At 41.2% G+C, this 23,440-nt stretch overlaps 1 protein-coding gene across 7 annotated transcripts in view; it reads left to right on the top strand.

Moving 5' to 3' along the window:
• LOC116806853 (transcription factor RFX3) overlaps positions 1-23,440 on the top strand; it is a 259,764-nt gene that overhangs the window by 191,217 nt on the left and 45,107 nt on the right. For all 7 annotated transcript variants that reach the window (XM_072923087.1, XM_072923084.1, XM_072923083.1 and 4 more), the window contains 5 exons: positions 2,002-2,114; positions 2,856-2,971; positions 3,464-3,618; positions 17,650-17,747; positions 18,073-18,222. In XM_072923087.1, coding sequence (XP_072779188.1) covers positions 2,002-2,114; positions 2,856-2,971; positions 3,464-3,618; positions 17,650-17,747; positions 18,073-18,222 — 632 coding nt within the window. The remainder of the gene's footprint in view (positions 1-2,001; positions 2,115-2,855; positions 2,972-3,463; positions 3,619-17,649; positions 17,748-18,072; positions 18,223-23,440) is intronic.

Raw genomic sequence — 23,440 nt, 5'->3', positions numbered from 1 at the left:
AGTCCTCAGGGCTTTGGGATGACTGGTTGAAGGATCTGGAGCAAACAGTTTTCTCCTCTATTCTGCCAGTTGCAGGGAATGATGGAGGTAGAAACAGGAAAATCAGCAGAATTTGGTTGTTTGTTTTTTTTTTTTTTTTTGGATCACAGATTGTTTTACATGACACTGAGCCTGCTGGCAACAGCTGGGTTATACCTGTCTCAAAGGGGGAAAAGGATCCTTATTAGTTAGCAGGGCTCACTGAGAGAGCTTTAAACTAGATTTGAAGGGAATAAAATTAGTAACACTGGAGGTAAGCCTGGGGGTGGCACACCACTGTCAGATGGTGTGCTAATGAGGTCCTCCAGTCTGTAGTCTCGATAGAGGTAGGAGATGGAGATCCATGCAGTAGCAAGGATGCATGGGTTATTGATGTGCTAGAAACCACAGAAGCAGCTGAGAATGGTCAAGCAGAAATTAGAGCTTCTCCCCTGGAAAAGATAATGGCTCAATAACACAACTTAAGTGTATTACATCAGTGCATTCAGCATGGACAACAAACAGGAGGAACTGGAAGCCATGGTGCAGCAGGAAAACTGTGACATAGTTGCCATCACTGAGACATGATGGAACAAGTTACACAACTGATGCAGATGGTCTTTCAGGTCCCTTCCAACCCAAACTATTCTATGATTCTATAACCTGATCTTCTTCTATGACAAGGTGACCTACCTAGTGGATAAAGTAAAGGCTGTGGATATTGTCCACCTAAACCTCAGTAAAACCTTTGACACTGAGTCCCACAGCATTCCCAGAGGAACGGGCTGTTCATGGCTTGGATGGATAGACTGTTTGCTGGGTAAAATACTGACTGGATAGCCAGGCCCAGAGTGGTGATGAATTAAGTTAAATCCAGTTGGTGGCTGGTCACAAGTGGTATTTCCCCGGGCTCAGTATTGAGGCCAGTCCTGTTTAATATCTTTAGCAGTGATCTGGATGAGGGGATTGAATGTGCCTCTGTAACTGTGCAGATGACCCCAAATTGGCCAGAAGTGTTGATCTGCTGGAGAGTAGGAAGGCTCTGCAGAGGGATCTGGACAGGCTGGATCGATCGGCTGAGACCAATGACATGAGGTTCAACAAGGTGAAGTGTTGGGTCCTGTATTTGGGTCACAACAACCCCATGCAATGCTAGAGGCCGGAGGAAGAGTGGCTGGAAAGCATTGGAAAAGGATCTGGGGGTGCTGGTCAACAGCCAGCTGAACTTTAGATGGCAGTGTCTCTGGGTGGCCAAGAAGGCCAATGGCATCCTGGCTTTTACATTTGCTAATGTAAAAATGCTTATTAAATGTGTTATTGCAGTAATTTTACACTTTGTTTTGAATTCATATATTGGGGATTTTGAAGCATCTCATCTTTTGGCACAACCTTGCTGTTACCAAAATCATTGGGAACCTTAGGCTATAGTTAGCAGGTTTTTGAATTTTCCTTTCCATTGTCCCTCTAGTTGACAGTGCATTTTTTCACCCCATACCAGTATATCTGTTGGAAATACTTATGAGAAATAGTAAAAACACATGTTGGCTAAAGTTGAAAGGCTTTTAAATGTCAAGTAAATGTATGCTGCTGAGTCTACTAAACCCTAACATGCATGTCAATGCAAAAGCTTTTTGGTTGATCAAAATAAAACTATTACATTGTATTAATCTCTTATATACTGACATGAATATTCTGAAAATTAGTCTTGTCTTTTTTTATATACAGATAGAATATGTACAAGTAATCATGTTTATCTGCTACCTCTAAAGAATAATTTAACATATTTTGTTTTAAAAATAGCTAGCTGGTTTGCTCACAATTTTATTGCAACTTTAAAACATATTAAGTATGAAAGACATTTCTATTTGGGCATTATGACCTTATAGACTTTATTTCTTTACACCATTCTTAAATGTTTTCTGATCAAACTGTAATTGGCATCATCTGCATTATCTTTCTTCTGTTATGTTTTCATGGAAACAGATGCATCTCGAGTACTTCCAGAGTTTGGAGAAGTTGAAATATCTTCTCTGCCCCATGGTACTACCCTTGAGGACATAAAATCACTACAAAGTCTTTATCGAGAACACTGTGAGGTAAGAAAAGTGTCTTTTTCACAGAAATCATTATTTGAAAATTCATGTCTTCTAGTGAGAATCAGTACAACAGGGTGACTGACACAAAACAGATTACAGCCAGGCTACTCGTATCTTATATGATCCTCAAGTATTTTGCTTATTCAGAAAGGACATTTGCAAAAAGACTCCTGAAATTTCTCTCTTAACAGGAAAAAATTTAACATGTAATAGAATACCAATACTGGAATGTAATCATGTGTAGCTTTTGAGAATTTTAGATAAAACAAACTTTAGATAATGTATATTCAGAATAACCAATTATTTCTTCAAGTTTTAAAGAAGCAGGTTGCTTAAGAACTTAAGGCCACATTTTATATTGAATAACGTGTTTTAAAATTATTGTTGAAGATGCTTTAAAGCATGTAATGAAGTAATAAAATAAATGAAATAGGTTTCCTTTGTGTTTTCAATAGTGTTAAAAATTCAATTTATGTGAATTCACGTGATATATGTGCTTAGGCTCTTTTTTGGAGGGTTGATCTTAGTCACTTGACCTGATCTTAGCTTCTGGTTACACTAGTCCAGACAGTGGGAAAAATTTTTGCTACAAAGTTATTAAAAAGTATATTATATGTTTATTTATCAGCATACATTTTAATGTTTTTTTCTGCAAAATGACCAGGGGCAGCTATACCCCTGGAAAGAATTGTGGGGAGAATGACTTGGAAGACTATGTGTACTGATTTTATATTTCTTTAGGCAATAGTGGATGTTATTGTGAATCTTCAGTTTAGCCTGATAGAAAAATTGTGGCAAACTTTCTGGCGCTATTCTCCCTCTGCTCCAGCTGACGATGCAGCTATTATTGAACTGAGGTCAGTAAATGTATGTTTGCTTACTGTTCACCATCATGATATAACAGCAGGAGTCAAATCAACAGAAGACTTAGTTTTACATATAGGCTAAGAACTTTTTCTGATATCAATAGTTTTTCAGGTTAAATTTCTGTTGCCAGATATTTGATATATAGGGTGTTGGTATATGTCAAACTGCAGCCTTGAAATGATTGTATGCATCTTCTATTTTTTCCTTTGGATTACTAAATTCAAAGTATCTTTTCACAATATGTTGTCTGATCTGTTTAAATTGCAAGGACCATTTTTATCATATCTCTGCATTATTTATGGTCTGGAGCAGAACTTTGGAGGCCATTTTTCCCCCCAGTTTCATATTATGAAGTTAGAGTTTCAATTGGATGTAACAGAGACATCTATAAAGTTTTCATTAAATAATCTATTTCAAAATGCATTGTACTTTTCTTATCTGTATGCAAATGCATTTCCATTTGTTACATTTATTCACAACAGCAATCTGAGTGAAATAGAAAGTCGACTTCCAAAAGGAAAACTAATTACTCTGTGCAAAAATGAGTCTATTCTGAAATGGATGGGGAACTGTGACCATGTGATGTACCAGGCTTTGGTGGAGATTCTCATTCCTGATGTCCTTAGACCTATTCCTAGTAAGTTAAACACAGATAACATTTCATAAGACTGTCTTTTGTTTTGTTTTATGTGGTGAAATTTTTGTGCCTCAGGAAACTTTTGGGAATGATTTTGAAGGATCTAAATGCTGTGTGTGTGTGTGTGTGTGTGTGTGTGTGTGTGATCTTTCCTTAACTCTGTTGACTAGAAAGGTGCACTGGAGTTGATGCAAGCATTGTATTTAAAGAAAAGCAGAGTTGATATTTAATTGTATTTAGGAAAGCCTATAGAATTTTTAAGAATATATTTTATTATGAATTATGCCTTTTTTAACTGCAAATTCTAAGTTTTTATTAAAGATAAAAATGGCTTTTTTTTATATACTAGTTCTAGTCTAACTGACAGCTGTGAATGCACTATGGCCCTGAGCCTGAGTCCAATAATGACAAGACAGTTTTTCTGTTGACTTCAGTAGGTTTTAGTTTAAGACATATATATAATAAGTTCTAGTTGTTAAAAAAAGTAAAATGTATATGCTTTGTAATTTTGTTTTTGGTTAGTTTAACATTAATGTATTATCAGCGGCTGCTAAAACCTTATCAGTTTTGATACCTATTTAACCAACATAATGCTATCAAACATCTTAAGACTTGTTTATTGTTCCAGTCTATTATAGTTTATTTTTGATTTCCAGTATGAAGGACTCATCGATTGATTTTAATATTATGGCAAACTGACCATTATCAGGAATAAAGCATTCTTTTATAGCATTCATGGTACTTTTTTATGGCTGCTTTTGGTAGTAAATGATTTTTAAATTGTTTTCCAGGACGGATAGATTATTTTAAAAAACATTTATTGCATGTTCTGTGTCTTGTGTTAAATCTTGAAAAGTAATTATAATTACATGTATATATAAAATATCTAATATATGATATTAAAAGAAATTATAAAAGAAATATTAGGAACCAACAGGGAGACACCTGTAAAATGCCACAAAGGAATTGTGTTCCTCTAAAATGGTGACAAGGTTTATAGGTCCACTGAAGTGCCTCTATAGCAATGCATGCAGGATGGATAACAGACAGGAAAAGATGGAAGCCTCTCTGCACCTGGAAAGGTATGATTTAATACCATCACTGAAACAATGGGACAAATTGCACAACTGAAACACTTAAATCAATGGCTATAAGCTGTTCAGAAAGCACAGGCAAGGAAGAAGGGGTGGAGGTGTTGCCCTCTGTGTAAAAAAAACTTGACTGGAGAGAGCTGTCTTTGAAAACAAGTGCTGAATGGGTTGAGGCCTTTTGGGTAAAAATAAGGGAAAAGCCAACAAAGGAAACCTCGTGGTTGGTGTTTGCTACTGGCTGCCCAATCAAGGGGAGCCTGTTGATGAAGTAAGTGTTCTTACTTCAGCTACAGGAAGCATGACACTCACAGGCTCTGATCCTCCTGGAGGACCACCCTGACACCGGTAATCTCTCCTCCCACATCTTTCAAGACCCTGAAATTCAAGGTAGGGACTGGGAGAAAGAAGTCACTCCCATCATGGGAGAAGATCAGGTTTGTGACCACCTGAGGAACCTGAGCATACATCAGTCCATGGGATGACAGGAGGAGCTGGAAGCCATTGTGCAGCAGGAAAACAATGACACAGTTACCATCACAGAAACATGGTGGGATGACTCACATGACTGGAGTGCTGCAATGGATGGCTATAAACTCTTCAGAAGGGACAGGCAAGGAGGGAGAGATGGTAGGGTAGCCCTGTATGTTAGGGACTGACTCAACTGTCTGGAGCTTAATGATGGTGTCTATAGGGTTGAGTGTTTACTCAAGAATCAGGGGCAAAGCCAACAGGACAGATATGGTGGGAGTCTGTTATAGACCACTCAACCAGGATGAAGAGGCCGATGAAATATTCTATAAACAGCTGGAAGAAGTCTTAATAATCACTAGCCCTTGTTCTTGTGGGAGACCAATTTATCAGATGCCTGCTGAAAATACCACACAGGAGAGAGGAAACAGTCTAGGAGGCTCCTGGAGTGTGTGCAAGAGAACTTCCTGACACAGATGGTGAGCCAACTCAGGAAGGTGCCCCACTGGACCTGTTATATGTGAACAGTAATGGACTGCTGGGTGAAATCTTAGGCAAAGAGATCATGTAATGACAGTTTTTGATTCTCAAACAAGTAAGGAGAAGTGACAACAGAAATGCTACCTTGGACTTGCAGAGAGCAGACTGGCCTGTTTAGGAGACTGGTTGAGAGAGTCTTTTGGGAGGCAGTCCTGAAGGGCTAAGAAGTCCAGGAAGACTGGACATTCTTCAAGAATGAAATTCTAAAGGTGCAAGAGCAGGCTGTCCCCACATGTTGAAAGATGAACCTGCGGGGAAAATGACCAGCCTGGCTGAACAGAGAACTTTGGCTAGAACTCGGGGAAAATAAAGGAGAGTTTATGACCTTTGGAAGGAGGGACAGGAAACTCAGTAGGACTACAAAGATGTCATGAGTTTATGTGGGGAGAATATGAGCCAGCAGTGTGCCTAGTTGATCAAGAAGGCCAAAGACATCCTAGCTTGTGTCAGAAATAGTGGGGCCAGTAGGACCAGGGAAGTGATTGCTCCCCTGCATTTGGCACTGGTGAGGCTGCACCTCATATTGTGTTCACTTCTGGGCCCCTCACTTCAAGGAAGATATTTAGGTGCTGGACCGTGTCCAAAAACAGGCAACGAAGTTGGTCAAGGGTCTGGAGCACAAGTCTTATGAGGAGTGGCTGAGGGAGCTGGAGTGTGGGGAAAAGGAGGCTCAGAGGAGACCTTATGTCTCTTTACAACTACCTGAAAGGAGCTTTCAGCAAGGTGGGGGTCTCTACTCCCTAGTAACAAGTGATAGGACAAGAGGAAATGGCCTCATGATGCACCAGGAGAGGTTTAGAGTAGATATTAGGAAAAATTTCTTCACTGAAAGGGTTGTCAAGCATTAGAGTCACCATCCCTGGAGGTATTTAAAAGACGTAGCTGTGGCACTTAGGAACATGGTTCAATGGTGGACTTGGCAGTGTTAGGTTAATGGTTGGAATCAACGATCTTAGAGGTCATTTGCAACCTAAATAGTTCTATGATTCCATGACCCAACAAGATGCATGCCAGGGTCCTGAAAGAATTGATGTAATTCACAAGCCATTCTCCATTACATTTAAGAAGTCATACCAGTCAGACTGCATCACCAGTGACTGGAAAAAGGGAAACATTGAACCCATTTTTAAAAAGTGTAAAAACAAGGATTCTGGGAACTACTGACCAGTTGGCCTCACCTGTTTCCTGTAAGATCATGGAGCATGCAAAGGAAACTTCCCAGTCTTACCATTCAGGAGTCTGTGGCAGTCACACTCCAAACATCAGAGATTTTAACTGCTGGGACCGAAGCTTCTTCTCAGCGATGGCTTCAGTGAGCTGAAGGGAGCCCCTGCACACCCCACTCACATGCAGTCAGACCAGGTTTCCTTACCCGTTTGACCCCAGGTTTTCCATAGCAATCTCAGATGTCTCGTTCCATAAAGCGATTTATTCACTGTGTGGCAACACAGAAACAGCCTGAGCTGATGCCTCCAAGGAGTTTTGTGTATGGTCAGACCGGGTAGTTTCCTTAACAGAGCAGATCCTCCTGGAAGCTACATCGATGACAGGGGGGACATTAGGCACAGCTAATATGGCTTCGCCAAGGACAAATCGTGTCTGACTAATCTAGTGGCCTTGTTCGATGGAGTGACTGCATCGGTGGAAAAGGGAAGAGCTACAGATGTCATCTACCTGGACTTATGTAAGGCCTTTGATACAGTCCCCCAAAATATTCTGACCACTTAGATGGTATTGTGGTTTAACCCCAGCTGGCAAATAAATACCACACAGATGCTCTCTCCCCCACTAGCTGCATGGGAAATCAGAAAAAAGTAAAACTTGTGGGTTGAGATAAGAACAGTTTAAAAATTGAAGCAAATTAAAATATAATAATACTAATATTGTTAATTATGATAGTAACAATAATAATAATTGTAATTAAAAGGAGAGAGAGAAAAAAAAAAAAACCCAAGAAATACAAGTGCTCTCCACCTGCTGACTGATGTCTAGCCTGTCCCTGAGCAGTGATTCATCACTTCCAGCTAACTCCCCCCAGTTTATATCCTGGGCATGACGTTCTATGGAGTGGAATATCCATTTGGCCAGTTCAGGTCTCCTGTCCCTGTCATGCTCCCTCCCAGCTTTTTGTGCACCTCACTAGCAGAGCATGCGATACTGAAAAGTTTTTGATTAGGGTAAGCTCTACTTGGGAAAAACCAAAACATCTGTGTGTTATCGATATTATTACAGAATCACAGAAACATTTAGATTGGAAAATACCTCTAAGATTGAGTCCAACGTTTAACTAATCACCACCTTGTCAACTACACCATAGCACTAAGTGTCACATCCATTTTTTTTAAAAAAAACCTCCAAGGATGGTGACTCCATCACCTCCCTGGGCAGTCCATTCCAATGTTTACCAAACTTTTTTTGTGAATAAATTCCTCCTGATGTCCAGCCTAAACCTCCTCTGGTGCAGCTTGAGTCTGTCCTCTCATCCTGTTGCTAGTTGCCTGGGAGTAGAGGCCAAGCTCCACCTCACCACAACCTCCTTTCAGGTAGTTGTAGACAGTGATAAGATCACCCCTGAGCCTCCTTTTCTCCAGGCAAAACAACCCCTACTCCCTCAGCCACTCCTCTTATGACTTACTCTCTAGATCCTTCACCAGCTTCCTTGTCCTTCTGTGGACTTGTTCCAGAACCTCAGTGTCCTTCCTGTAGTGAGGGGTCCAGAACTGGACACTACTTGAGGTGTGGCCTCACCAATGCCCAGTAGAGAGGGACAATTACTTCCCTGGTCCTGCTGGCCATGCCATACTATTTCTGATACATGGCCTTCTTGGCCATCTGGGCACACTGATGGCTCATGTTCAGCTGGCTATTGACCAACACCTCCAGGTCATTTTCCATTGGTCAGCTTTCCACCTGCTTTTCCCCAAGTCTGTAGTGCTGAATGGGGTTGTTGTGACCCAGGTGCAGGACCTGGCACTTGGCCTTGCTGAACCTCATACAATTCACCTCAGTCCATCAATTTATCTTGTCCAGACCCCTCTTTGTAGGGGTGATCTACTCCAAAACATTCCACCTTGGGTGGATCCCATCAAGTCCCATAGACTTGTGTATGTCTAATTGATGTAGCAGGTAGTGCTATATTTGCTAGGTGGAATGAGTCCCACAACTGGAATGCTGGGATGAAGGGCTACAGGCTGTTTAGGAGGGATAGGCAGGGCAGGTGAGATGGACATGTGGCACTATATGTAAGGAAGAGGTTTGATTGTACAGCCTTTACAGTTGGAAGTGATGTGGTGGAAAGCCTCTGAGTGAGTCTTAAGGGGATGGAAAACAAAGGAGATATTATAGTGAGTGTTTATTACTGATCACCCAGCCAGGATGTAAGCAGTGATGAGTTCTTCTGTAAGCAATTAAGAGAAATCTCTGGATCAGTAGCCCACATCTCTATGAGAGATTCCAACTTCCCAGACATCAACTGGGAATATCATCCTGCTGTGACGAGCAGGCCTTGGGAAGTCTTGAAGTTTGTGGGAGGTAACTTCTTGTCACAAGTACTCTGTGAGACAACTAGAAAAGATGCTCTCCTAGACTTGTTGTTTGTGACTAGAGAAGGACTCTTGGAAAATGTGATGGTTGGTGGCTGTCTTGCCTACAGTGATCAACAGTTGGACTCAATGATCTTAATGATTCTATGATCATGGAATGTTTGAGTTTAAAATTTTCAGTGTAGTGAGAAAAAAACATCAGCAGAGTTGTTACACTGGACTTTAAGAAAGCAAACGAAGCTATTAAGGGAGATATGTAGCAGAGTACCCTCAGAATCTGCTTTGAGGGCTTAGGGACCCACAAGTTCTGATCAGTTTTAAAAGGTATTTCAAAGACACATAGATGTGGTGCTTAGGGACATGGTTATTTGCTTTCTTCTAGTCCTCATGAACTTTCCCTGATCACCATGACCATTCAAAGATAATTGAGAGTGGCCACACAGTGAAATCAGCCAGCTCACTCAGCAGTCATCGGTGAATCTGATCAGGGCCATGGACTTATGCCTCTCCAATTTTTTAAATGTTTTCCTAATTGGGTCATCCTCTACTGAGGAAAATTTCTCCTTGCTGCAGACTTTTCCTCTGGTCTCAGAGGCTTCAGATTCCCGAAGGTAGTCCTTACCAGTAAAGACTCAAGTGTAGAAGGCATCCTGTACCTCAGACTTTGTCATTAGGTTCCCTGCCCCCATTCAGCACCAGGCCCACATTTTCTCTGGTCTTCATTTTTTCTGCTGATTTACCTGTAGAAACCCTTAATGTTGCTCTTCAGTTTCAACTCCAGGTGGACTTTGGTTTTCCTAACCCCATTTCTGCATACTTGGACAGTGTCTCTGCATTCCTCCTGGGTCACTTGCCCCTTTTTTCAGCTCCTGTGTGCTTCCTTTTCATGTTTGAGTTTAGTCGTGAGCTCCTTGTTCATCCACGCAGACCTGTCACCTTTGCTTGATTTTCTGCTTATTGTGACGGACTATTCTTGAGCTTGGAGGAGGTGATTTTGAATATCAAACAGGTCTCCTAGATCCAGAGTGCTCTCCAGGACTATCTCCCGTGGGATTCTTCCAAGCAGGCCTGTGCACAGGCCAAAGTCTGCTCTCCTGAAATTTGGAGTTGTTGTCGTGCCATTTGCCTTTTTCCATCCTCTCAGTATACTCAACTCCACCATCTCATGGTTAATGCAGCTCAGACTCCCCCCAAGCTTCATATCACCAACAGTTTGTAGGAATTGTAAGAAAAGTTCCCTTGTTTGTAAGAATTTGGTCCAGCAGTGTCTCCTTTTCATCTCTGTTTTGCCAATTACAAGCTCTCTCTTTTCCATAACACTCTGCTTGCCAACTCATTCCAGTACTCCTTCACTTGACTGTGGGTCACCATATCCATCCCCTGTTATTTCTAGTTTAAAGTTCTCCTCACCAGGTTGGCCAGCCTGTTGGTAAAGATGGTTTTGCCCCACTTGGTCAGGTGGATCCCATCGTTAACAGTCTTCAATCTTTAAAGAAGGGTCCCAATAGTCATAAAATACAAATGCCGATTGTCATTGCCAGATGTCATGGTTTAACACTGGCACAATGCCAGTGCCCCCATGAAAATGCAACCTCTCAATTGAATGCTGTGAAATGCGATCGAGAACAGAGCAAAGAAGGCCTAAGCTTAATAACAAAGGAAAAAAAACTTTATTAAACTACTACTACTATACTACTATAAAAGGAAAAAAAAAGAAAAACACACACAAAATCCAAAATGAAAACCTTTCAAAACATTCCTCCTCCCACCACCCAACTCCAACAAACCATAGTGAGACGCGAATTGGACACTTAATCAAGTATTGACGCTTCAGTATAATAATACTAAGTCTATCAGGGGAGAGAGGAGTCTCCCTTGCACCATAGACCCCCAGGAAACACAGCTGCCACCTCTTGTGTTTCCATGTCACACATGGCACCGCCCAGAGAGAATCTGCCAGTATGACACTCTCCTCTCCATGCCACAGTGCTCTCACCACCATGCATGGACAGACCACTCATAGAGCTCCTTTAAGGATGCTTTGCCAAGGACCAACAGGAACAACAGTCCAGTGTCTCATTTTGGTACCATAGTCCCCCCCCCATTTTCCCCTGGGTCCAAGGGTCCAAGAACAGAGATCTTTTTCTCTGAGGACAGAGGGCATCATCACACCCTCCTCAGCTTTTCTCTGTTCACTTTATTCTTGTACTGGTAGTTGCTGAAGCAGGTCTTTTGGCTCACCATGCATCCCCCTAAAATGCATTCTCTCTTGCAAGAGAAATTGGTTCAGTCTATGGCTAACAAGAAAAGTCCAGCCAAAAGCCACTCCATCATGTCCCCCAACCTTCTTTCCCTAACATTTCAGGTCCCAGGCTGTCTCTCTTTCCTTCAAATTGAGGAGGAGTAATATTTCACAAAGCCTTCATTTCCCAGGAAAGGGTTAAAAGTCTCGGACTACCCGGAGGGCTGAAATCTCAGCCCAGGACTCTGTCTCCCGCCTCCCACGCTGGGCACCTTCTCCCCCCCCCGCCCCCACTTCTCCTTCTCCTCCGTTGGCAAACTTCCAGGTGCCTTCAGGCTCTCTATCTCTTTCCCTCTAGGTTGGGGGGGGGGGGGGAACAAAGACATCTCATACATTCTCTACTCTTCCATCCCCAGGACCTGGCCCAGCTCAGTTCCAGTCCCTTCACCCCCTGGCCTACCTCCGCAGGCCACATGGCTCCCCTCCCCCACCCAGCCTGTGGCTGGGCAGGGGAGGTCTGTACTCTCCGATGACCGGAACCAAAGAAAGCGAGTTCTCCTGGGAATTCTGCTTGTAACTCTTCTGTGTTCTCAGAGGTGTGTCCACCCTCAATTGGTCACTCCAAGTGTCAGTATCCAAACCTGACCCCTGACTGGATTGACCTCTTCCTTCCAAGAAGATCCTTTTTCCCGTGTCAAACCACGTCAGCATACAACTGTTGACCCACAGGATACTTCCATTCCCCCTCAAGCTCTTGCTTTTCACTGGAAAGACCAATGAGAAAACTACCTGGGCCCCCATACCCTTGACCATTGCCCCTAGATGCATGTAGTCATAGTTCTTTGCTCCAGGTCTCCTCTGGCAGTATTGGTGCCCACATAAAGATTTGCAAGGAGTAATAATCCGAGGGTTGGACAAGCCTTGTCAGTATCGCCACATCATTCCAGATTCAACCCCCAGCAAGCAGTAAATCTTCCAACACAGTAGGTCAGGTTGGCAGATGTTGGCCCCAATCCTCATAGCATGGAGTCTCCCATTATTATCAGTTATTACTTCCTTCTGATGCTGCTGCATGGCTCAGGCTTAACTAGCTCTTGGACAGAGTTCCCAGTTCCTCATCAGCTGTGAGGGTACTGCATCTGTTCTTTGTTGGAGATATGCAGGTGAAGCAGGAGCCTTCTTTCTGTTTCCAGAAGTCACAGACTTCCGGCCTTTGCCATTTCCTGATCCAATTAGCACAGACCACCTGATCCTCCTTCAATACAGCTGAGACCTCAGACTGCAGGGTCTTGAAAAAGATACAGTAGATCTCTTTCTCACCTTCTCTGATACTGCACAGTCTGCTGACCTCTTCCTGCACTTCCTTGGCAACACAGGTCCTGTTCCACTGCACACCTTCTGCAGGCAAGGAAACTGTCCCACTCTGCCTCAGCCTCAGCAAGAGACCCCAAGCACTTGCTGTACTCTGAGCTGCATCTTCCCTCAGAAGTTCCGTCTGGATTGAGGCCTCTGACATTATGCGGATAGTTGCTCTGATGGCTGGAGGTGGTACTCTGTGACACATTAACACCATTGCTGAGGACATGAATGCTGTTCTCTCTTCTGACACAAGTACTGCATCTGTTGTCTGCCTCTGTTATCTATGCTGTCAGAAGCAACTCAGCAAAATATTTGCAAGTACTTCTCTGTAGAAATACCCCATCATAGGCAGAGTTCTTTTTTTCTGGATAATCAGAAAGGTGCCAACAACAGCTGGCCAAAAATAAAAGGGGAAATGTGTTTAATTTTGTAAGGATGCAAACTAATAATTCTATTTTTGAGTTTCATCTTTTTTCCTTTTCCTGATTTTCAGTATTTGGGGAAACCTACTCTTTCACATAACTTCCTAATAAATATTACCATAGAATAAATTAATAGTGAAGAAAACCTTTTGAAAAGCAAGCTCTAAGTAAAATTTGGTTAGTTGAAATTTTTGTGAAAACATTTCAGTGCTCACAAAATAAATGAAAAACTACTGTGTGGGAAAAAGCCACATTTCTTTGTTCAAAAAGAGGCCAAACACTTTATACTTCAGTCAGGAGTAAAATTTATTATTATCTCATGATTCTAGCAAAATACCAGAGCCACTGTGTATTAATGGCAACAGATCCTTTCCCCTGAGAATGGCCTTTTTATCTCTTCACAAGTGACAGGATGGATAGCACCAAACTTGTTCGGGAGCTCCTCTTCCAGACAGAGAAGTAATGTTCAAGATATTTTTCATGTTGTATCTGTCAATTTCAGCAATTACAAATACCAGAAAGACTGCAAAATCTTGTTATTTATGTAGAAGAAATATTTCAGATAAGAAACCCAAGCTTTTTGAAGGCTTATACAAAAATACATGTTTTCCTTTTAACTTTTTTGCTGTATCATTTAATGTGTGTTTATTAACACTTTGCAAATTATCTGAAAGAGGTTTGGGTTGTGTTTTTTTTTTTTTTTTTTTATTCTGCAGGTAATAAATTAACATGAGCAAATGCTTTGTTAATTAGCAAGTGCATGCAAAAATGTTAATGTAGAAACATGTGGGTTAAATAATTGACAGTGAAACTGAGTGTTTGCTCTTTGCCTGGAAACCTCAAGAAAGAAAACAGAAAAAGCCCATTCCATAGAGCTGATTCAGAAGTTTTATAAGTCCAAATTAAATTTCAGATGAGCATTCACATTTGGGGACAGTTACATAAACCAGTTGCCACTATAAATTTGAAGAAAATAATGCTTTAAAATAGAAAATATTTCTTTCTTTTTTAAGCAAATTTGCTAACTTTGCTAGAAGCTTTTATTTACAGGATTCATCAATTACTCAAGCTGAAAAAGGGCATTTCTCATATTAGGTGACTTACATGAGCAATTAATTCTTACTCTACCAAACATGATGTTTTGCCTTATAAACAAAATCCACTGTTTACTTCCACTGTTTCTTCTTAGATGTAGTAAAAACAAAATCTCTTATAGATAGTAATATTTCCCTTTTCTGTTTTTTTTTTCTTCTTTATTACTGTAGCAGCATTCATTCTCCACCACCAAATTTTCACGCCAGTATGAGCAATCCTACCTTGTTTGTTTAATACATTCTTATATATTCCTTAGCGATACCATCGTTGTACATTGTACATTGCCTTTTGTTCTTCAGAATGAAAAGAAAAACATGTTGGCAATGGTTTGGGGTACTTCAAGCTTACTTGAGGAAACTGAACTAGTGCAATAATTGCCATTTCCTGTGGGGTTTTGCTCTTTAAAAGCAAAAGCACTTAGGCAAAAAAATTATGGCAGAAAATTCATGATGAAAGTTTTCAGGAGTTAGGAAACAGTTGTTACAATTACTGATGTACCTGTAGGAATGCCAAAAAGAATTTTCACTGCTGATCATAAGTTTTTTGAAGGGGTCTTAGGTGAAATGGTCAGTTCTGTTTGTTAAATCAGAAACTGAATAATTGTTACATAATATAGAATCAAAGAATAATTCAGGTTGGAAGGTACCTCAGGAGGTCTCTAGTCCAACCTCCTGCTCAAAGCATGGTCAATGCTGAATTCAGACTTGACTGTTCAGGGCTTTACCCTGTCAGGTCTTGAAAACATCTAAGGATGGAAGCTACACAAAGCTCTCTGGGTGACCAGTTGCACTGTTCAACTGTCTTCTTGGGTTGCTTTTGCTCTGCTTTGTTGTCCCTCTAGCAAATAGGGACAGCTCTGCTGTTCCAGTCCCTCAGGAAAACTGGAGCCTGTAAACATGAAGCTTATTCCAGGTACCTGAAGGAGACATGTATTGGCTTTACATGGCAAGCTTTTGGTAGAGGTGGGGAGTGCACAAATGTCTTCTATGAGAAGATACCGTAAGCTGTCCCCATGTCAGAAAGGGACACTTTCAGCTGGCTCCAAGATGGATCTGCCACTGGCCAAAGTCTAAACCAGAGACATTAGTAGCATCTCTGTGGTAATATATTTTGAAAAAGAGTAAAAAATGGGTCACAGCAGCAGCCAGGAGAGAGGAGTGAGAATATGTGAAAGAAACAACTCTGCAGACACGAAGGTCAGTGAAGAAGATGGGGAGAATGTGCTCCAGTTGCTGGAGCAGAGATTTCTCTGCAGCCCATGGGGAAGACCATGGTGAAGTACATTGTCACCCTGCAGCCCATGGAGGATCCCACACGAGAGCAGGTGGGTGTACCTCAAAGGAAGCTGCAGTCCATGGAGACCCCATGCTAGAGCAGGGTCCTGTCACGAGCAGCGGTCCCGTGGAGAGGAGCCCATGATAGAGCAGGTTTTCTGCTGGAACCTGTGACCTTGTGAGGAGACAAATGCTGGAACAGTTTGTTTTTGTAGGACTTCACCCCATGGAAAAGACCTATGCTGAAGCAGTTTGTGAAGAACTGCAGCCTATGGGAAGGATCAATGTTCAAGAAGGTCGTGAAAGACTGTCTCCCATGGGTGAGACCCCATACTGGACCAGGAGAAGAGCATGAGGAGGAAGGAGAGTCAGAGACAGTGTTATGAACTGACTGCAACCCCCATTTCTTGTTGCCCTGAGCCACTTGGGGGGAGGAGGTAGAAGAGTTGGGAGTTAAGTTGTTCCTGGAAAGAAGTGAAGGTTGGAGGAAGCTTTTTTTAGATTTGTTCTTATATCTCTCTCCAACTCTGATTTGCAATAAATTCAGTTAATTTCCCCAAGTTGAGTCTGTTTTGCCTGTAACGGCAATTGCTGAGTGATCTCTGTATTCTCATCTTGACCCATGAACGTTTCTTTGTATTTTTCTCCACTGTTCTGTTGAAAAGGGAGAGTGATATAGCAGCTTGGTGAGCACCTGGAAGTCAGCCAAGGTCAAGCCACCACAAGACTTCATCTACTTTTTCTTTATGAGATAGGCTGTAACAGATACCCACAACATCGCCCATGCTATTATGTAATCTAACCTGGACCCTTAAGCCCTGAACTGGCTTATCATCCATCCCTAGGCAAAGCTCTATGCATTTCAGCTCCTCTTTCATATAGAGCACCTTCTCGTCTTGTTTCCCCTAAAGATTCTGTATTTATCCATTGCAGCACTCCAGAAAATCCCATAGTTATAGTTGCACAAAGTCTAGTTGGAGGTCAGTAAATAGCAGTGTATCCCAGAGGTCAGTAGTGGGTCCAACACTGTTCAATGTCTTTATTGGTGATCTGGGTGATGGGGCAGAGCATACCCTCAACAAGTTTGTTGATGATGCAAAACTGAAGCGTGGCTGATGCATCACAAGGTTGTGCTGCTATCCAGAGGGACCTCGACAGGATGGAGAAATGGGCTGACAGGAACCTCATAGAGTTCAACGAGGGGAAGTGCCAAGTCCTGCCCCTGGAGAGGAACAATCCCATGTGCCAGTACATGCCAAGGAGGCCAACCAACTGGAAAGCAGCTTTGCAGAAAAGGACCAGTGGGTCCTGGTGGGCACCAAGTTGAACATGAGCCAGCAGAGTGCCCTTGCTGCAAAGAGGGCTAATGGTATCCTGGGCTGTATTAGACAAAGTGTTGCCAGTAGGTCCAGGTAGGTGATCCTTCCCCTTTATTCAGCACCATTTGAGTGCTGTATACCTAGAGTCCTGTATCTAATTCTGGTCTCCTCAGTACAAGAGTGACATGGACATACTGAAGAGAATCCAATGAAGTGCCATGAATTGGCACTGCTAAACTATCCTCAAGGTGAAAAAATTTCTCCTATCAAGTCAGGATCACTCTTTTTTCAGTTTATGCCCAGTATTTATCAACCTCATGCCATGCATCATTGTGAAGAGGCTGAGTCTGTTCTTGATACCTTGTAGGTATTGAAAGACTTCTATTAGGTCCCCCCTAAACTTTCTCTATTTCAGGTTGAAACACCTAGTTCCCTCAACCTCTCTTCATAAGGTATGTGCTCCAGCTCCCTGACCGTGTCAGTGGCCCTCTACTGAACTTACTACAGTTTATCAACATACTTCTTGCAATGATAGGGATCCAAACCTAACTGGATAAGTCTCTAAGCCAATAAATGTAGTAGCTCTCAATGTGGAATATTTAAATACTGAAGATGCAAAAGGTTTCAAGAGAGGCACCTTGACATCCTTTTCATTTTATTTTTATTCTTTAATGTTTAGGTGCCTTGACTCAGGCCATTCGCAATTTTGCAAAAAGCCTTGAAGGCTGGCTTTCCAGTGCCATGAACAATATTCCACAGAGAATGATACAAAGCAAGGTAAACAAAGTTGACTGCAGTTTTCTTCTCTTTCTGAAATTGTACACTAGATGTTATTCAAGATCTAAAAATAGCAGCATTTTAACTTTTATTCTAAATGTCATATTTAGTTTAAACTTCAAACATGAACCATGGGGTTGGAAATAACTTTTTTTTTTGCCAAAAAAAGAAACAAAAAAACCCAACAAACTGTATTTGTTCCATTATATGTGAATTGCAATATCTTAGGGCTTATAAATTAATACAGCAATTTTAGAATTAAAATAGACAAAACAGAAGATTGGTTGATAATACAATGTATTAAGATAAATGGATTTCTTCATAGGTTGCTACTGTAAGTGCCTTTGCCCAGACTTTGAGAAGATACACATCTCTTAATCACCTGGCTCAGGCAGCTCGGGCTGTGCTTCAGAACACTTCTCAGATCAACCAGATGCTCAGTGATCTCAACCGTGTGGATTTTGCCAATGTACAGGTACCTTTAGCTTTAAAACCCAGACTTAAAAAAAAATTATTTCCACACATTAAAAAAAAAAAAAATTTATTGTTAGTTCTTATTTTATCAAGAAAGCAAAGTGGGAACATTTTTCTGGTCTATATTTATACAGTGATTCAGGCAAAATTTTCCAGCTTCTGCTTTGGCTATAAGAAAAATAGAACCTCAGAAACAGTCTCTATTTCCATTTTCTCTGAAGGCTTCTTATCCTTCAGACCATGCATTCTGCCGGTTTTTATTAAATGCAGATAAAAGTGTAGACAACATATATTCTTAGAACGAACAGCATGAACAATACCTGAAGATGAAATCTTGGATAGTATAGTTTCTGATCTTTCATTGAAAAATACTGATCATAAAGCACTATTTCTAGTACAGCTGGTTTAATTATTTTTAATATGTTTCATATTTTTATTTAAAATACAATATCATTAGCATACTTTCTTTAATTGTTTGTGTTTATATTTCCAACCTTTCCTAAGTAAATGGTTAGAACTAGTTTACAGTTATCTGTAAAACATCAATTTATTATTTTTCATTTGGTTTAGAAAAAGGGTTCCCTTTTATCTCTTTCTTCTGCTTGGAAGAAACAAGTTTTTCCTTTTGTTGCTCAACTAATATGTTACAGACTACTGGTAGTCATACGTTTGTCTTCTTTCATGAACCAACATTTTAAAACATTTTAACTTAAAAGAAGTTTAGAACTTCACTAACACAGTTGAATTCTTTTTGTTTGTTCCAAAGATCTTTGAATAAATGACATTTAACACGATATAGTTATATTGCATAACTGTGTGTAAAATACATAAGATTTAGTATGTAACCAAATATATGGTATATTAAAAATTGTTCTGTGGTAAGATATAGAGTCTAAGAAAGTTGAGATGTTAACTTGGTATGTGATAGCTAGAGTTTAAGAATATGGTCTTTGTTAAATCAATATTGGTTTTTACATTTAACAGAAGTATCCATATTGGTTTTATTAAAATATTAAAATTTATTATAGTCATATTCCATGATAATACTGTGAATTGCTCTTTATTGCATATAGACTGTGTTTGTCCAATTGTGTACTATTTATATTACTCATTAGGCAATGAGTAATATATTGCAGACTGTGGATAAACACAACAATCCTTTTTTGCCTATAAAAGAATGCTCTTTTAAAGTGAGGTGATTAAAAATGTAACAGAAATGTTATTTTGTCTTAAGTCCTTTGTTGTGGTTTAGGAATGGTATTCCCCTATTTAGTGTTCCCACTGAAACACCCCAGACCATGTGCCACTCACTCACTCCTCCCCTCCCCGTGTCAGGATGGAGAGGAGAATTGGAAGTACAAAAGGTAAAAAACATGGGTTGAGATATGAACAATTTACTAGAAACAGCAATGAGATAAGAAAACAAACAGTAACAGCAACAATATTAATACCAAAAGTGTATAAGAGAGGTGAGCAATTTACATGGCAATGTTCACCACTACACCAAATGAAGCCCAACAATACTTGACCTCTGCCACACTGCCTCAACATGGAAGGGACTCCTTTTCCCATTCCTGGAAAATTACATGAGATAGTATAGAATAACCTCTGGGTCCTAAACATGCCCCCTCTTGGCTACAGCAAATATTAACCCTGTCCTGGCCAGAACCACTCCTACACCTTCCATATATATATATATATATATATACACACACATATATGCGCAATCACAGGTGTCATTGCCATAGTCAATGGCCATCCCTCCAAGATATCTGTTGAGTTCATGTAGTCCATGACTGTGGGTTCTGTCCATCCTAGATGTCTTCCAGGGCAGGAGAGCTGGTGTGCTGTTGGCTGGTTGAAAGCTGCATCAGGACTGGTGTATCTGGAGCACTTCATCCTCATTTGTAAGCCATAGAATCTCAGAAAACGGGAAGCTGGACAGGAAAAACGCAGATCTGAACCAATGTGGTTAATCAAACGTTCTCCCTTTATTTGAGATAAGATGGTAGTTTATATAAGCTTCTACATAGTTTACAGATTACAAAGGCACTCTGATTGGCAAGCTAACATTGTTTACCTGTTCTTTAAGGTGGCTAAACTTTTCACACTGCAGCTCTACTCTAATTCATGCTCGGATAGCTCATTACTTTGTAGTTACCTTAACAGAATTTCTGACTGCGCTACAACTGAATTCTCACTGCATCAAAGGCTTTGAGGCGCCATCAAGGCTGCTTATCAGGGCTTAGTCTGAGTGGGTAGCTCAAACCTCATTCCAAACATAAATCATGACCTCTCTCTCTCAGAAATTCTGTAACACTCATTGTCCATGGTAGTTATGACATACAGTGGCAGTGTCATTCAGCAACCAGTATTATACAATTCAACATTTCAGACTGTTCTCACCTAAAAATCAAATCTCCTTGAGGTGCAACGTGCCTTGATACACCTTGTCCTTCAATAACTTCTGCAACTCACCATGTAGGACTCCATATGGCAGCTTTCTGTTTTCAATGGATCCTTACAATACGGCAGGAACTGTCAGTGAAGAGACCGTATTGCTTTTCATTTTCTGGTAGCTGATTATATGGTGGAGCCCCCTCAGAATGTGTCACCTTTTCCTCCTCCTCCTCCCCCTACGATAGTCCAAAATTTTCACCTTCAGGCCAGTTCATTATGACTTTCAAGATCCCTGGGTGATTGGGGTTTCCTATTCAAGCTTGCTGTGTGATCAGTGCAACCCACTTATTCCATGTAGCATCAGTGGCCTGATGTGTTGAAGGGACTTTCCCTTTGAACATCCAGCCCAGCACTGGCAGTCAGGGTGCCAGGAGAAGCTGTGCTTCAGTGACAATCACTTCTGAAGCAGCTCAAAGCCCCTCATAAGCTGCCAGTATCGCTTTTTCAGTTGGGGTGTAACAGGCCGTAGATCCTTTGTCTCCCTGGCTCCAAAAACCTAGAGGTTGACCTTGAGTCTGCCCTGGTGCTTTCTGACAGAGGCTCCAGGAAGGATCATTCTCCCATGTATGCAGTGTAAAGCACATTTTTACATCCTGTCCTGTCCTGATTGGCCCACGGGCTACTGCATGAATCGTCTCCTGTTCAAAAGCTTGTTGTTCAGGACCCCACTTAAAGTCATTCTTCCATGTCACTTGATAGAGAGGATTTACAATGACTGTAATCTGGAATATGCATCCTCCAAAAACTCACAACACATAGGAAAGCCCGTGTTTCCTTCTAGCTGGTGAGTGAGAACATAGCTGCTATTTTGTTGACCGTATCCCTTGGAATCTGATGACATTCATCTTGCCATTTTATTCCTAAAAACTGAATTTCCTGGGCAGGTCCCTTGACCTTAATATTTTTTATGGCAAAACTGGCCTTCAGGAGGATTTGGATTATCTTCTCCCCTTTCTCAAAAACTTCTTCTGCTGTGTTGCCCCACAGGATGATGACATCAATGTACTGTAATTATTTTGGAGCCTCACCCTTTTCCAGTGCAGTCTAGATCAGTTCATGGCAAATAGCAGGCTTTGTTTCCACTCCTGGGGCAATGTTGTGAATGAGTGTTTTAAGTTCACTTATTCACCAGCAAAGGTGTAATATAAAAAGCCATATAATGACTAAGTCCATTGGTAAGGTTCACTCTTTTATTTACTAGATGGTTAAAACACACAGAGAAAAAGCAAACAAAAATCAAAAATCAGTCAATCTAAATCAAAATAAACACAAAACTATCTATGTGGAGTCTGGGACAGGAGGAGGGGAAGACAAGAGGCTAGAAAATGGTAAGGACAAAAAAAAAAAAGGAGTACAGAAGACATTTCTGTTGAGTCACAAGCTTCAGAGTAGACTCCAATGATAAACTGAGCCCTGGACTTCACCAACAGCACTTTATTTAACTTAAACTTAACAGCATTTTACTTAATAGTACTTAAACTCAATCAATAAGTTAAGCGATTTAGTAAAGGATTCATATAGAATTTTCTATACTACAACAGTAATTTACTTTCAGTCCTAACTTAGTTACAAATCTAAAGTACTTGAAAATCTAGGAGAACAACATTCCTGGTATATTTGCTACAGCATATGCAAACTCGCATGTACAAAGATGGTACCTGTGAAAAAATCTCCCCGAATTCAGTGAGATACTCACTTCAGATGCCATTGCATCTTCTCAGCGGACAAAGGGTTGACTCCTGAGGAGTGAGAGTATCAGCCCAGGATCCATTGTTGTTGTTTGGTCATCCTCAGAGTATAGCAAATTTGAGAGTTTGCTGGCTCTGAGAGACCCTATCCAGAATGACGTTGCTGGTAACAGCCTGCTGCAGTCCAGGAGAGCTCAAAGGATCTTACTTAGGACCACTGTTGATAGGGTCACAAAAGAGTGGACTTTAGTCACAATAATTTTCTATCCTGACTGCAACTCAGGTCAGTAACTTTCTTTGAAAGCTTAATTTAAAAAATATTATTCCACTTGGGTTGTTATTCAGGAAAGAAAAATAAGTTTCCAAGGCTGTTCATTAAAAAACAGGAGCTTATTAGACAGCACATGTTCCTGGGAACAGACAGTGGTTTTGATAAGCTCAAGAGGAACTCTTTGTGAAGGCTCCTAACGAGCATTTTTCAGATCATAATGTGGCCTGATGAGGGGAGTATGCACCACCACAGGCAGTTGGTTCCAGGTGTACTGGACGCCCCTCCAGGTGAAAGCAAACTGTGGCCTGCACTCTGCTGCTAAAGGAATGGAGAAAAATGCATTAGCAATATCAATGGTGGCACCACTTTGCTACCTTGGACTCCAGTTCATACTGAAGTTCCAGCATGTCCAACACAGCAACACTCAGTGGTGATGGGACTTTGTTCAGGTCATGATTGTCCACTGTCAGTCTCCACTCTCCATTGGACTTACACACTGGCCGGATAGGACTATTAAAGGGTGAGCAAGTCTTGCTGAGCATTCCCTGGCTCTCCAGTTCACAAATCATCTCATGAATGGGGGTCACAGAGTCCCAGTTGGTGCAGTGTTTTTGACAGTGCACTGTTATGGTAGCACTTGGTACCTGTTGTTCTTTGACCTGCAGGAGACTCACAGCAGAAGGGTCCTCTGAGACACCAGGAAAGGGATTCAGCTGTTGAATTCCCTCTGTCTCCACATTTCATCGGATGAGTGTGAGCTTCAGATAAGCCCTGCCTTAGCCTCAGATTTTGGCAGGAGT

The sequence above is a fragment of the Taeniopygia guttata genome, chromosome W (assembly GCF_048771995.1).
Source record: "Taeniopygia guttata chromosome W, bTaeGut7.mat, whole genome shotgun sequence".
Classification (NCBI taxonomy): Eukaryota; Metazoa; Chordata; class Aves; order Passeriformes; family Estrildidae; genus Taeniopygia; species Taeniopygia guttata.
This window is presented reverse-complemented; position numbering and strand designations above follow the sequence as displayed.